This window comes from Sycon ciliatum, chromosome 7 (genome assembly GCF_964019385.1).
Source record: "Sycon ciliatum chromosome 7, ocSycCili1.1, whole genome shotgun sequence".
NCBI classification, from domain to species: Eukaryota; Metazoa; Porifera; class Calcarea; order Leucosolenida; family Sycettidae; genus Sycon; species Sycon ciliatum.
In genome coordinates this window covers 26,416,129-26,432,309 of record NC_088649.1, presented here as the reverse complement: position 1 = coordinate 26,432,309, position 16,181 = coordinate 26,416,129, and the positions used below count along the sequence as shown (strand labels likewise).

Sequence of the window (16,181 nt, the reverse complement as noted above, 5' to 3'; positions counted from 1 at the left end):
CTCTCTTCTTGAGGATGTGTTGAGGATGTTTCGACATAAACTGCAAGGTTTGCAACCTTTTACGCTTGGGTATCGAGAAGGATCCCTTTCTGGACCCCACCCTCTGTATACTGCTCGGTAGCCCATTTGAGAATTTCACCGTAAGATGCTCCATTCTTATTCATTATTGGAATTTTTTTTCAATGTTTCGGCTAACTTTTCGGCTAACTTTTCGGCTAACTTTTCGGCTAACTTTTCGGCTAACTTTTCGGCTAACTTTTCGGCTAAACACGCACATCAACGAGGTTTTTATTCAAAAGTCACCTTTAATGCAGTGTCTTCGCAATACGTGTAGTACTGATTAGAAGAGCAATCAATGGTTAGGATAGGTCTGCGACACACCGCCAATAACTTCTCATACAATCTAAAGATAATGGATGACTTCGTGCACAGACCACCAAACAGAGTATTGAGATAACGCTTGATATTGCTTTTATCAGTGAAGCGAAATAGATACATAAAGTTTGCATTGATCTTCATGTCCTTAATGTTATCAAAGCTCTGAGAGAGAAAGAACACGTTCAACTTATGATGATGACTGTACATGGTGAAGAACTTGTAGAGACACTCTCTTTGGCTGCCGTGCTTCAAACCCATCACTCTGATGTCATCAATGATCACATAGGTGTTAGGCTGGAGATCCATGTCTTCGATACACTCGGGCATGGTGCTGTAATGCTTGAAGGATTTGAGGCTTGGGAAACGATACTGATCGGCCGGCGTGTTGGAGATGACAACTATACGCTCAGGTTGCACACGTTTCAGGAGCTTGATGAGAAAGTAGGATTTACCCATGTTGCTCTGTCCCAGAAACAATACGTTTTGACCCCAGGATTTCAGAGCAGGAATGATTTCCGTGAACCAATCCTTAGACTCGAACTGAAGACCAGGAATGTGCAGCCCGTGTCGAGCAGTGGTCGTGGTCGGAACATCGTCGTTCCTTACGGGACTAGTCTTTTTCTTCCTCCCGATTTCCTGTCCAAGGAGCGAGATAAAGTCCATGATCAGATGTTGTAGGATGGACCGATGTGAGCGGAACTCATAGAAGACGGTCCTGCACTGTTAATGTTCTGTCGAATTTTTTGAGCAAATGGAGTTTCAGGACGGGTTAGGGATCTACGAGGTGCAGACAGGAACGATGAAGCTTCGTCGAGGGCACGATGTCCTAGTTTTTTGAACAAGGCCCTTCCTTGTTTCTTTATTCCTCGTGCCCTGCGGCCTTTGGAGCGAACTTGACGAGCTGGTTTCTTGGTTTTTCGAGATGCTCGTTGCCGAATCTTCTTCGGTGCATGCCGACGACGACGACTTTTAGTGCGCTTCATGGCACCTGCTGAGCTTCCCTTCCTTACTCCTCTGCCGAATATTTTATCCATTACGTTGTCACCCAGTGATGCCATGGTACCCATGGCCAAGGGAGCAGCCAGGTTCGTCAGGAGTGGTATGGCCTTGGCGGCTAATCCTGGTGGAATGGCTAGACCTCCTCGGTGCATGGCAGGGTTGTAAGCTGTTTTCATTTGCGTTTCCACAATGTCTCCGGACTCTCCTCTCCCCAAAAGCATGGGAAGAAGTGTCATTCCTGCCATGGCAGCCAGGGGTCCAAGTCCACCGCGTTGCATTGCATCTTGTTTTGTCGTGGGTTCCGCCATCTGTTTTTCCATCTCATCCGGTCCAGCACCGATTAGGTTTTTCCAGAAGCTCTTTTTCCAGAAGAATCCACCGTGTTGTCGACTCGATGTTTTCAAATCACCACCGTAGACACGATGTCTGGTCTCCAGGTCACCACCTTCCATGATGCCCTTTTACTACTAGGTCGGAATTAATTCATACAACTTCGGCTTTGATACCTTCATCTTTGCTCATGGTGTACAAGTACTTGTCCATGCAGAGAAGGTTGACTTTGATTGAGGCACCATTTTCGCTAGGTCTCCTCACGGGGGCGTTTGTCACGTCGCTAAATTGATAGTCGATGGACAGATTTCCTCTCGATCTTGGATTGTCTGTGGTCCGATCCAGATTCAAGTTGATAGGCACCATAAAGTAGTGATTGCAGTAATCTGCAGCGGTGATGGGGATTTGCGTTCCATACGTCTTGCCGAAAAAGTCTTGAACCAGATTGTAGCCACGCAGGTAGGAGGATTTGTTGTAATCGTAGAAGTATTGCCCTTCAGTATTACGACTCACATCCCACTGGAACTTGAGCGGGTTGTCAAAGAGCGTCTGGTCGTTGACAGTGACACGAAGTTGACTGAGATTTGCATGAATCATGGCCAGTCTGTTCGAAGAATGCGATGCTTGGCCTCCAGCCAATGCTGGCTGTGTACCATGAGTCAAATCTGTGAAGAACAGGATCATCCTGCGTGGAATGTCCGCATTGTGAAGCAGTTCCAGTGTACCAGCATCATCTGAAATGCTCTTTTGTATGAGACGAGGGCACCACGTGTGGAAATAGAGTTGTTTGGGAAGGCGTACACGATCGGTGAGATTGGGTTCCATGCGATAGGTAGTGTACACAAAGTCCAATTGGAGTAGATCGATCTCAATATCACCGACGCTCAGAGCACTGTTGGCACCACCGCCTTGATCGCTAAGCATGATGTATCTGGAAAGCTCGGATTGTGGCAGATCAAAGCGAAGCTTCACCTGTGTACCCGGGGGTAACCAAGCATCGTCCTGATTGAAAAACGGTAGGAAGGGTCTCAGCTTGTACTGAAACCGTCCAACAGCTGCACGAAGTGCATTTTCCTGAACCGTGTTGGAGAAGCCTTCGTTGGTGACAAGCTCGACGGTGGGTGCACGCCTGAGTGTGAAATCATCGACGAAATCCGGTGCTTGTGCTGCATTAGCGTTTGCAGCGTTTGTTTCGAAGGCATAGCCATGCTTACGCTTCACACCAAGTTGATAGGGTGTTAAATCCACACCTCTCAATGCTCTTTGCGGATCCAGTTTCTGTAGACCGTAGAGATCCGAGTCCACGTACTGAAGGCGTTCGCTGCTGCTTTCCATTAGACTGAGGATATGCTGAACCATTTGCATGTCGGCAACTTTACTCGATTGCGTGACCTCTGTTCCGTTGATCTCCACTCGAATGTTCTTGAACCACGAAAAGGCTGGTGACGTGGTGCACACCCATCGCGTGTAGTCTCCAGGCTGGTTATTGAGATTGTTTTTGACACTATAGCGCATTTTCACGATGAAATAGCTCTCCCCCAGAGCAATGAAATTCGGCGACGAGATGTCTAGTTCATTGTTCAGGGATGGTGGTGATCGATCTGCTGTGGAAAAGAGTCGTACTCCGCGTCTACCCTCAAGCAACGAGAGTTTCTTCTCCGTCCTGTCGAGGATGTTCTTCTGAACGATCTTCGTGTTGGTCAGGAGTCCCGTGAAGGACTCCGGAGCTTGTGGTGAGTATATCTCCTGTGCCATTCTTGTGAGTCACATTATAATAGGGGTGAATTTTTTTCAAAGATCCAATATCCAGTGTCTTGCGAAAGTCGTTCATCATCGATATCAATCGTTGATGCTCCTCGTTAGTGAGCTTCCCATCTTCAAGAGTAATGCCCAATTCCAACATGAACGAGTCTTCAGCTCTCTCCATCTGCTGCAGTTGTTCGATACACGTGATAAGTTGACGTTTGGTGTCGAGAACGTGTTTACCAATGCATGCCATGATCACGCCGATAATCGTGCTACTGATGGCGATGATTCGAATGCGATGTTCTCCAGATACGGCACCACTCCCTTGAAGAATGTTGAGAATGGTTTGAATGAGTATGAGAAAGGACAAGATTGCAGTGTTGTAAATCACGTACTTCTCCCGGCAACGCACCTTTTCGCTCTCCAATTTCTTTCGTTTTGCTATATCCTCCACCATGTCACGCACGTGACGGACACGAACATCTGGAAGATCCATCTAAGTCGTGTTGGTGATCCGAAGATCAAGGTAGACGGGATATCCGAAAGTAATGTGTTCACCGGTGTTGAATTTCAACCAGAACGAAATGCTAGTCACGTTTTCGTGTGGAAGCAGCAGTCGTTTGTCTTCTTTCCCGAACACGTAGTTATTCAAACCGTTGAGGGTTTGAATAAGAAAAGTCTTCAGCACCCTCGAATCAGTATTGTCTTCGTACTCCACAGCAGGTCCAATGAGGTCGGTGTAGAGCAGGACAAGTCTTCTGCCTTTCGTCAGATCCACAGCGAACGGGAACGTGTGAGATCCCTCGATCGTGTATGGCTTGAGAATAGTGCCCACACCCAGCACCAATGCGGGTGAGTCCTTCTTCAACAAGCACCGTTTATTCCTGGGTACCGAGACACTTATGCGGCTGGTGTGACGAGAGTAGGAAAACACAATGTCTCCGTGTCCTGCTCGTTTCAGAGTGGCATTGATAATAGACACCAAATCGTCTACATCGCTGTATGTTCCCGTCTTGATGGAAAGTCTATCCTCTTCTTCTTCTTCTTCTACACCATGTACCACATAGAGTTTGTTCGTTGCCTCGTCTATGTTCTCAAAGTGTACTTCAAACTGAGCCGATTCAACATGCAGGACTTTATCACGCGTATCGAGCTCCTTCACATTTAGAGTAAAGTTCGGTTTGTGCAATCCCCTGCTCACGCCCGACGTGTTGTTCGCCACTGTCAATATCACAGACATTCTGGTGTTGTGATGACACTCACTATAGATAGGTTTTATTTTTCATTTTCATCTCAAGAATGTAGTGTAGCATGTGTGCTATATATTATGTACAATCAAAGTAGCACTTTCATATATCGTAGTGTGCCATGAGTTCTGTGTGGATGCGCTGGATTGTGTGAGAAGATAAACTCTCTGCAAAGTGCAAATGACAGAACAACTTTGATGAAGTGCCGTTGAAGAATTGAGTACCACCAATACTATAATTGCAATCTTCGATTCCATTGGTCCTGGAAAATGGGACAGTGTCTAAGTTGGAATGTATCAAAATGGAGTTTACGTATAGAGTGAATAGGCCTTCTGAATTCCGAGCGTAACTTATGACACACTTTGTACCCAAGAGATCCGTCATACTCGACACAGGTTTATCCAAAGCCGCCGATAATTGGCTGACTACAGACGAAACGGGTATGTTGAATGATGAATGGCCGGGACGCGTGAAGTAGTTGCCACTTATGTGGGTGGCAGTGAACAACACGTACAAACTATCCAAGCTGAAATTTCCGACAGTATCGATATCGAATGCCTTCAATGCCATGTTTCTAGGGTCAGGTGCGTCCACTTGAATTACTTGGAACATTGCAAAAGACATGTTGTCGTGAAACAGATTGACGAATCGTTCTCTAATGGAAACTTCGCTGGGTTGTGTAATGTTGAGGTAGAAGTGATCGTCTCGGAACATGTCGATGCTGTTCACGTTGATTCTCTTGTCCTTCATGTCAACGAGATTTATCCCTCTGTATCTGTTTCTGCTCACCCTGGTGACGGATTCAAATCTGCTAGGATGAGAGTATATGTAGAGGTAGGCGTTTCTCCGAATGAGAGGTAGTAGATGAAACGGATCGGATAGGTTCTGATTTGATTGCGGACCCATGGGGCCTCTGGTTCCTTGAGGACCTATGGGGCCGATGATTCCTTGGAGACCCACGGGACCTCTGTTTCCTGGAGGACCGGTTGGACCGATGGTTCCTTGGGGACCCATGGGACCTGTGGTTCCTTGATCACCTTGCACACCACGTTCACCTTGTGGGCCGTCTTGCCCATCTTCTCCTCTAGGTCCAATCTCACCTTCAGGCCCGACCAATCCACGTTCTCCACGTGGTCCAACTTCACCTCTGGGACCTTCTGGACCAGGTATTCCTTGATCACCTTTTTGACCGCGTTCACCGCCTTGCCCATCAGCTCCTCTAGGTCCAGTCTCACCTTCAGGACCGGTCAATCCACGTTCTCCACGTGGACCAGCTTCACCTCTTGATCCATGAAGCCGACCAAACGCCTTCCATTTCGAGCTGAATTTCTTGTACACGATGAGCGTGGTTGCATCGAGATAGAAGTCACCATTTCTCCCTACAGAGTTCAGTGGCATGCCACCTCCGCTAAGCCATCCCAATCCCCGATCACCACGAGGTCCTTTCATCTTGCGCACAGTGTCCATACCAGTTTGCAATCTCGATGATGCTTGTTGGATTTCATTCTTGACCCAACCGGCAGGGACAGCACATGTCAAAGAACTATCATCGTACGCCAAATTACAGATGGAATGCTCGTTCATGTTGAGGTTAGCATCCATGGACACGGATCCATCTGTTTTCACGTGCAGCTCATCAGCTGCTATGGCTTGATCTGTGTAGCGCGTAGATCTGTTTTCCACATCTTCCACTTTGCTCTCATCGGCTTTCACCTCTTTCAGTTTCTCCACATCATGAACCAAGGTGTTTTCGGTGTCATCGTTCCCCACAACTGATTGTATTTCGGTAATATCATTCCGCATGCTTTGCATGTGCTTGAGGGAAGTCTCCTCCCCATCACTCCTATGGAAATGCGTAGCCCAGTACGCCATCTTCACACACACACACACACACACACACACACACACTGTTCTAATTATGATAGGAAATATTTTCTTTCTCAAATAAATCATTATGATACTCATGTGTGCTAGTGGTAATCTAATGAAGCGATGATATGTTAGCAAGAGAGAGAGAGAGAGAGAGAGAGAGAGAGAGAGAGAGTGAGAGAGCATGAAAAAAAAAAAAAAAAAAAAAAAAAAAAAAAAAAGGGTTAGGATATAAAGTCTTTCTGATCAATCAATGTGGTAAGATAGACTAAGCATTTAGCAGATTCAAGTCCAGTGAATTGTCCGGTAGGGTGTCAGGGAGAGACGCTGCCGCCGCCACCGTTGTGTCAAACGCAATGTCAGCAGTCACGTTGTCAGCAGTGCTCCACTTCTTGAGGAATGCAATCACCAGTCGAGTCAATTCAGCCTCGGGAAGGTCTTGCACGGTGTCGTGATCCCTTTCACAAAGCCGTGAGTCTACAAACATCAGGGGGATTGCCGAAAGCCATGCCTTGAATTCGCACTTCTCCCTGTTGAAAGATATAGTGGAAGGATGCAGATAGAGCTGACACTCTTCGTTCATCGGGAAGTTGGGCACACCCTTGGTTGGCTTGAGATACAAAGCAGTCACACTCTTCCCTTGGTACATTGCAGGGAAGATGTTACTCCGTATCCTGTTGATATGTGGAGATCTCACGGCACGTCTCAAAGGTGTTGAGGTCTTCAGGAAGAATTGAATGAGATCGTCTTGTGAAGCCTGGACGTACAGCTTAAGTTGACCAAAGCGTCCTTCACATACCGTGCCATTGACAAGCATGCCCGGTAAATCACCGCGCGTATAGTAGAAATCGGTGCCAGGAGCAACATGATAGTCGTGGGCGGTCTTGCTGTACATTGCTTGAACACACTCTGCTGCCCCATCCGTAATAATGGTGGCGACACCTGGTAGTATGGTAGGACGAGGAGATGGCATCTTGATCTTAGGCAGAGGCTCCAGATTCGGATTACGGCTAGCACGTCGCTTGTAGAGACCGGGTTTCTTTATCGTCTTGATAGCGAACGGGTCAATACCCAAACAGTCCACAACATCTTCACCAGCAACAACAGCATCAGTGGCCATCATGATATCAGTCACGAGAGATCCAGTGAGATCCAGAGGGAGAGAGAGAGAGAGAGAAGGCTTGAGCAACGAAACAACAAAGGCAGTTGTGAGTGAATGGAGGACTGTGCTTGCACATATATACCCTTTTGACCGCCGCCGAGTTTGAAATAACATCCTATGGGAGGTGACGACCTTGGAGAACACGGTGAAATTGTTCAAGAATCAACCAATCAGAGGACACGGTGAGCAGATGATAAGATTTAACCAATCACAGCACGACTTGCACTTGACCTGTCGGAACATGTCTCGGTCATGACTGAACGTGTCTCGACCATGTCTCAGAACAGGTTCCCGAGAGTGTAAATCTCCAACGCATTGCTAACATCGATGACGTACTGCAGTCTTGGTAAATTGATAGAGTATGTTGGCAAGATCAGGTGGGAGAGAGGTCACGTGATCTACTAAATAATCCAGACTGTAGTCATGCCAACAATAGGCATCTATTAGAAGATGCATCATGGACAGGTCTGCAGGTGACATCAAGGACAAATTAACTTTCAGAGTGTTCAGCTGTCTAGCGGACAGAGGACCCTTGATGTGTTCCATGAGATGTAGAAGAAACATCAGTGGAAAACATGATGGAAGAGGTTGTGTAATGCGGCTGCTTCTCAACCATGATACATTACTGCGCGGTAAAGAAGAACGCAGTGTGCGCACTGCATCATGATCCTCATGAAGTATACACGATAATGCTATTGCATAGTTCATGCTTTTATAGCTGCTGGACTTCTTCATTGCTTGCAGTGCCTCTTGAACAGGGTGAAACTGTGCATGCGGTAAAGTGAAGTCGATCTTGTTGAGAAAATGTACAAGATGACGATTCACACCTTGAATGCGATCGGAATCCGTGTAGGTCTTTATGCTAGTACAACGCTCTCTCCACTTTACCTCGGGCATGTAAATGTCAGCCATTACCAATCCACACTGAGAACAAACTCTATGACCAGCATGCTCAACTTGTTCTTCACGATGATAACACACTTCTTCACTTTCCTCTATCTCCTTCTTCTTCTTCTTCTTCTTCTTTTCCTCCAGCGCACATTGCTTCTTTGAACGAACATAAGCATACAGGATCTCAAATTCAGAATCCATTTTCACTGCACCACAACAACTTGAAACTGACTGGATCATCATTCAAGAACACACCTTTTATACTTACATAATCATGACACCATATTACCTTATTGTTTAGGGTAGAGCATAACACCCCAATACATATTTTCAATAATACCCCCTTTTTTTTTTGAGGTAGGGGCACCCCCTGGCACATATTTTTATCCGCAAAAAAACCGGGCCAAAAATAATTTTCACCGCAAAAATGGGGTACTATTAGTACCCCATTTTTCAATAATACCCCATTTTTTGGGACCCGGGCGCCCCCTGGCCCAGAACCCGCTCGTCCATTCCTACTTGTATTGTGTCTCTACTCTTTTCTTGGTGTTTTCTTGGCGTTGTATAAGTTTGTGTGTGTGTGTGTGTGCGTGCGCGCGCGCGCACAATAATTTGAAAACAAATAATTAATCCTTGGCTCTCCATTATTCTCTTTCGATTCTTGGTTGTTTCTAGGTATTTTCTTGGCGGTGTGTGTGTGTGTGTGTGCATGTGTGTGTGTGTGTGCGTGCACAATATTTGGCAACACTACATGATTGAGATATTGTAATTTGCAGCGTCTGCGAAGAGACCACTTGATTTGAGGATGGTGTTTGTAGGGTTTTTCATGTAATGAAGTGGCTACAGGGGCGCCTCAATACTTATTTTTTATCTTGAGAAGTGAATGATGTAAAGGATTAAAGGGAGAGGCGTTTTCTGGTTAATATTCACTGCTTACAGCAGATCCTATGTCTAATTTCGAACTTTGGATAGGGGATGCCTAGTTGGCTGGACTTTATACAGGGAGTGTTGTCCACATAAAGACTCCTTATACATGTAGTTGATTTCAAAGTTTGGACTCCATACAGTTGATTTTGGACAAATGGACTCTATATAGGGGTGAAGCCAATTGGCTGGACTCTATACAGGGAGTGATGTCCATCTAAACTTTGAGCTCACAGTTGATTCCAAGTTTGGACTCTGTACGGTGGATTTTGGACTCTGTACAGTGGATTTTGGACCAATGGACTCTATATAGGGGTTGGACATCATATAGGGGCTGGACGCTCTACTGAGTCCAACATATAAATACCTGGTTTGAATAGAAGCTTGATGTGAATACTGAATAGAAGCCTAGCCCTGAAATTGGCTTCCACAGGAATACGCTCGGCGGTAATACACGACACTACGGAGAGTACATATCAATTCTCTTTCTGGAATTCTGGACCACTATGATCAAATGCTGGGGAGACAAACGCACTGGGATAAATTAATCCCATTTTTCTGTAAACAGTGGGTAAATGAGTCCAATAACGTCACATCATTTTAGCATTACTTTATGATACTAACTGTGTGGAATATGAAGTTCCTACAATGGAGTCTGCATGCCCTTAGGAAGGAACCTTTTGCTCCAAGCATCTACAGAGAGGTGGCAAAGCCATTGTTCTTAAAAAAAAATAGAAAACGGCTTTGACTGTGAGTTTGCTGAAAAGCAATACTTGTAGTCCAGCACTACTGCTCTGCTCGGGTAGAGTAATTGTGCATGTGCATGTGCCGGTGTGTATTTGTGTGTGTGTGTGTGTGTGTGTGTGTGTGTGTGTGTGTGTGTGTGTGTGTGTGTGTGTGTGTGTGTGTGTGTGTGTGTGTATGTGTGTGTGTGTGGGTGTGTGTGTTTTTTAGTGAATGTGTGCAGGTGTGGTGTTACATACTCACTTCACATTGCAGATACCCTCATTGATTTGTTTCCGTCTTCTCTTTGGGCTTTGTTCATGATGGCATTTTCCTCTTTCTCTTTTTCTTATCATTATCACTATCTTCATCATTTTGCGAGAACTGTGGCAACACGCCCAGTGAGAAGGCAGATTTTGCCTGTACTTCTGGTGAAGAAAAATATAGCTAAACAAAACCAATCAGAGACACTTACTGTCCTGACATTGGTCTCCCCGGAATCCGGTCGGACAGACGCAGGTGCCGTCTTCAGTACACTGACCATTATTCAGGCAATTGCATGCTGCAGCAGTGATTGGATGCACATATTTTCCAAAAGCAAACGAATAGTGGCAGAACAACATAGCAAATGGGACTCTCGAGACATTGTTACATGTATCTTGCTCATCATGACACTGTACCCACCAGTACATAGCTACATGAACAGCCAGATTACAACACTCCCACGTATATCCAACTGATGCCCATATGACTGTATCATTTATTGCACGTGGATAGGACAAAATTCCACCCACTTTTAAGGTCACAGTACGTTGGGCAATCCGGCATACAAACTCGGAAGTGTATCTTTGGCTTCAAATACAATATAACGGCATGTATGTTCCCATGGGTCATACATTCTTTGACACGCTGGCACATACTATATTACAGCAGCTTTCTTCAGCCCTTACCTTCTGTGCAGTTAGGTCCATTTAGTCTGGGTTTACATTCGCATACTTTGTTCTTTTTCACCCAGGGATGTGTGCACACAACTGCATCGCATATCACAAGAAAGAGGGAGAACAGCCAGAGATTAGCCAGACACAAGAAGGACAGACAAGTGGACAGAGGGAAAAACAATCTATTATTATTTATTTTGAACAAACGACGAGGAGACAACAATTTGATAACCGCAATCAGCAATAAAAGCCTGGATCGACATTTGTGTACACTTTATTCATGTAATGTAAAACTGTGGAGACAATGTGCAATAAAACGATGAAAATGTGAAGAAATTGTGGAGAGAAAAAAGGAAAGGGATTCAAACAAGTTTTCGTACAACACTCATCAGGAATCTTCGTTGTACTAAAGGACACTGAAAACAAAATTGAATTTTTATAGAAAATCTAAGTTAGAGAAATAACACTAAGAAGAACAGCAGTGAAATTTACAAAAGTGAATTTTAACAATGGAAGCGAGAGCAATGACGAATGTGTGTACCAACACTAAACTTGCAGCTGAAATATGAACACAGAAGAGAAAGAAAGAAGGAAGGACAAAATGATAACAAATAACAGCAGTACATCACACCTAGAACATTAACGGCCAAGCTTGACTGCACCAAACATGACACATTACTTGAAAAATTTCTACCCAATTATACTATCTTCCTGTACACACAAATAAGGCTTATACAGACGCTGACAGATGGCTTCTAAAAACTTTTAACTGTAGTCCATAACCATGACGACCACGGTACAATAGAGTGAAAGAAGAGTCGGAATACGAATTGTAACAATCAGGACTAGCCAACAGATGATTGTACACTGAAGACTTGCTACCACGAAACCTACGCACAACACTAACATTCTCACCGGCACTCTCACGATCACTACAATAGTTGCTCTCCGACTCTCTGCTCCCTTCACCGTCCGTCCCATCATCCGCTTCCTCTGCGCTCTCTCTGTTATACCGCCTGACTTGGTCCATTGAACGGGACTCGGCCGTCACCCTGCTGTCACGTCCCTCCTTACGCCATTGTCCGTTGAGTGCGTAGCTTTTGTTGTAGTTGGCTGTTGATCATCTTGGTCTTTAAATAGTGGGCTTGGATGGTGGATTAGTTGTGGTTGCTGTAGATTGCAATGTTGGTGATGGTGTGGGAGCTGCTGATACGCAAGGTGGGATTTTTGGGGTTGGCAATTGTAGTGGTAACGCCACTGCCGGTGTTGCTCGCGGTCTGTCACTGGCAAGCTCCACCGCAGCAAGAGCCAACGGCGGAGCATCAGGAGGAGGCAGTGGGACCGGGACCGCAAGCGGCACCTCCCCAGCCAAAGCCGCCGGGTGCACCGACGAAGGAACCACCGACGGCAGTAGCAAAGGCGGCGACACAAGCCGGCCCGATGAGCCACCACGACCACCCTCCTCCACCACAGCCACCAGCGACGGCGGAGCAAGCACAGTCTGTGAGCCAGGATCCGCAAGTTGTGTAGGTAACGGTTGTTTTCTAGGTCGCCCTCGCTTCGCTCTTTGTTGTTGTTGTAAATTTCACTGCTGTTGTTCTTAGTGTTATTTCTCTAACTTAGATTTTCTATTACAAGTTCAATTTAGATTTCAGTGTCCTTTAGTACAACGAAGATTCCTGATGAGTGTTGTACGAAAACTTGTTTGAATCCCTTTCCATTTTTTTTCTCTACACAATTTCTTCACATGTTCATCGTTTTATTGCACATTGTCTCCACAGTTTTACATTGCATGAATAAAGTGTACATAAATGTCGATCCAGCTTGTATTACTGATTGCGGTTATCAAATTATTTCTTTTACTAGTATAAGAGGAAAACATGTACAGTTTGCGTGCGACTCGGCTAGAGGCCGAGTTTTCCACATCTATTGGAATACCCCACCCCTCAAGGGTCAAGGCTCCCATTCAGCTCCAAGAGGCAAGAGACTGGACAATTGACCAGGAAGTTGTAACTCATTGGGGACGAATGAGCGTTTCGACCGCACAAAAATAGCAGGTTTGGTGATGCACATGTTCTTATTCCTAGCAAGAGCTTGATGAAACGGAATACTTGTTCTGTCGACTTTCACTCAAAATAGAAACTAGAACAAGGCCTGCATAATCAGGGCCAACCGGAACAACTCCAAAGCCTACACACAGTCAGGGGAGGCCATGTTCACACCAAAGGTATACTTTGAGAATTGCATACAATGTAAAGGAAACACTTGAAGTAAACAAATTCAAACAAGCAATTCGGAGACAGCAACTTTAATATGCCAACCAAGAGTACTAACCATGCATTATTACAATAGTGACAAACATGCGAGAGAAATGGGAATGTGAAATGTACATGTAAAAAGAAGCAGAAGTGTTCAGATCGGTAAGGAAATTCACTTCTACCAAAAGTCCATAACCCCAAGGGTGTGCAACTGGTTGTCTGGCTGCTGTAGGCCCACTACGCGGCGAAATTCCAACATAACGTCATGCCACTGAGGCACAGAGGACAAAACTCTGCATTCCGCGGTGCTTGGATTTTTTGTTTGGCACCAGGGAGTAGTACAAGCGCAACGAACGTGTACGTCATTTTTGACGTAATATTGGAATTCCGCCGCGCGGACCCCATGTACAGAGTTGCAAACTCTTGGGGGTATGGACGCCTGCTTCTACTTACCCTTCTGGCAATTGTCTCCGGTGAATCCCTTCGGGCAGATGCATTTGCCTTTGTCGTCACACTGACCCTGGTTCAAACACTTGCACACTGCAGCAGCCACCGCATACACGCAACATGGCGTGAAACAGAGAAAATACACGGTTTGGTTACGCAATGAGCAGTGGAGATAGAGAAAGTAGACTACACAAAGTTACCAGGCAACTTCTGCTTGCAAGCAAACTGGGGCGTGAACACTGTTGAAGCACTGAAGCCAGCACTCGAAAATAGTACTAAGACAACACATATAACCGTTAGTAGATCTACTCGTAACAGCCATTCATAAACAAATATGATACAATTCGCCTGTGGGGATTGCCCATTTAAAAATTTAAATAATAAGAATAATAATAATTAAAAAGCTTACGTGGAGATAAAAATGTAATCGACGCAATAAATAGAGTAAGCTGCGCACTCAGTACAAACACCATAAGCAAAACTTGTTTTCATGTAAATAAAGAAGCTTGTTCCTAAACGTTTTCGTCGCCATTTCATCAGAGGATTACTGGCAAATCAACAAAAGCTCTTAACTCAATATATATATACGCACAATGCAAGTAATAATTTAGACCCTAACTAGCGCGATAAAATGAAAGCTGAAGAAACATTACACCATTCAACGATATCAGGTATATATATTGAGTTAAGAGCTTTTGTTGATTTGCCAGTAATCCTCTGATGAGATGGCGACGAAAACGTTTAGGAACAAGCTTCTTTATTTACATGAAAACAAGTTTTGCTTATGGTGTTTGTACTGAGTGCGCAGCTTACTCTATTTATTGCGTTGAATAATAATAATAATAATAGGTCAGACTCGGATGTAAAGGCAAGGATTAAAATAGAGAGGACACAAGGTTTACAAGTTATGCGTTTTGTGCCAAACACTAACGACAAGTTTACATAAACCAGAGTGTGCAACTCAGGGTGGTTCCTGTGGGAGCGTAATTCGTGCAATACGTCATTTCTGACCTCATGGTAAGCCACAGGTACGGTGAAAAGTTGCATAAACAGTCACAGTGGTGCAGGTTGCCGAGTTTGTTAGGCACATGCTATAATTTTATCGTATTGCTTTTAAAAGTTCAAGACATCTCACTTACTGACACAGAGGATTTGGGCTCGGTGATTGCTTGTGGTGTTCACAAACCTCTGTTTTCCCTCGCTAAACGTTACGGTCCTGAAAAGGGAGTTGCCGTTCACCACGATTGGTTTGACGTGGTAAGGTGCTTGCCGAATAGCCAATCTCTCTAGGAAGCTCTCTCTTAGTACATGGCCATGTGCTTGCAGCCAGGCCCCGGTTATGAGGTGAAGTCCGTACTGCTCACATGCCTCCTCTGCGAATTGCTCAGTGACGTTGGGCCTCAGCGCTGGCGTTGCTGTGGTGTATACTGAGGAGTTGGCGTGAAGCCACTTGGCTGCAAAACAAGGGCACATACAGTAGGCAATAGGGAATACAGTCGTCCCTCTCTAATCCGGCACTTGTTTATCCAGCACCCTTGCAAACCAGCACACTTTCTGGCAAAACGGATTTTTCAGTTCTTTTTCTACCCTTTAATCCGGCACTTGAATTCCGCCTCCAGCAGCGATTTTCTGCAACAAATCACTCAAACTGAACATAATTTGATTTTCTAATCCAGCAGTTGTACATCGCATACTGTCAGGGACCATTGTAACATACACAACACATGTAACATACATTTGGGAATAAATATCCTATGCTAGTACATAAGATATTCCCAAGCGCATGTTATAGACATGCATTCCATGATTCCACAAAGTACTTTGTTTGACACAGAAGATCCCTATGTTTTGATATACGACACAAACATGTATGGTAACATGTGGGCCGGGTTGGAGGGCAGGATTTGATAATCCACTCGCGGCACCCTTCTTTATCCAGCAGAAAATTCCATTGCAAAAGGTGCCGGATTAGAGAGGAACGACTGTATGTATAACAAACGCAATGACAACAGTGAGCATTCCCAGATGGCTTAGAGTACTCAACACCACCAGGATGGAGCGATCCAACAAAGGACTGCCGAAGCATTACAACAATTATTTAACCGATTCTCTCTGGTCTCTTCTGCCTTTTTGACAAAAGTCACGAAATAAATCTAAATAACGGGTGCCCACAATCTAGTCATGCTCAATAAAACCCGGTCTAACGGAAAGGTCAATGCTACCATTTCACCCCTATTCTGAGACAGGTTCAGGTGTCGGCCTATATTTG

General features: G+C 45.1%; 1 protein-coding gene across 1 annotated transcript in view; it reads right to left on the bottom strand.

Annotated features, from left to right (window-relative positions):
* The window catches only part of LOC135821756 (uncharacterized), a 147,161-nt gene that overhangs the window by 38,682 nt on the left and 92,298 nt on the right, over nt 1-16,181 (bottom strand). Inside the window, exons 17-20 of the mRNA XM_065334754.1 lie at nt 15,052-15,366; nt 13,919-14,005; nt 11,220-11,300; nt 10,745-10,831 (exon numbers count right to left, since the gene is read on the bottom strand). Of these exons, the coding sequence (XP_065190826.1) occupies nt 10,745-10,831; nt 11,220-11,300; nt 13,919-14,005; nt 15,052-15,366 (570 nt within the window). The remainder of the gene's footprint in view (nt 1-10,744; nt 10,832-11,219; nt 11,301-13,918; nt 14,006-15,051; nt 15,367-16,181) is intronic.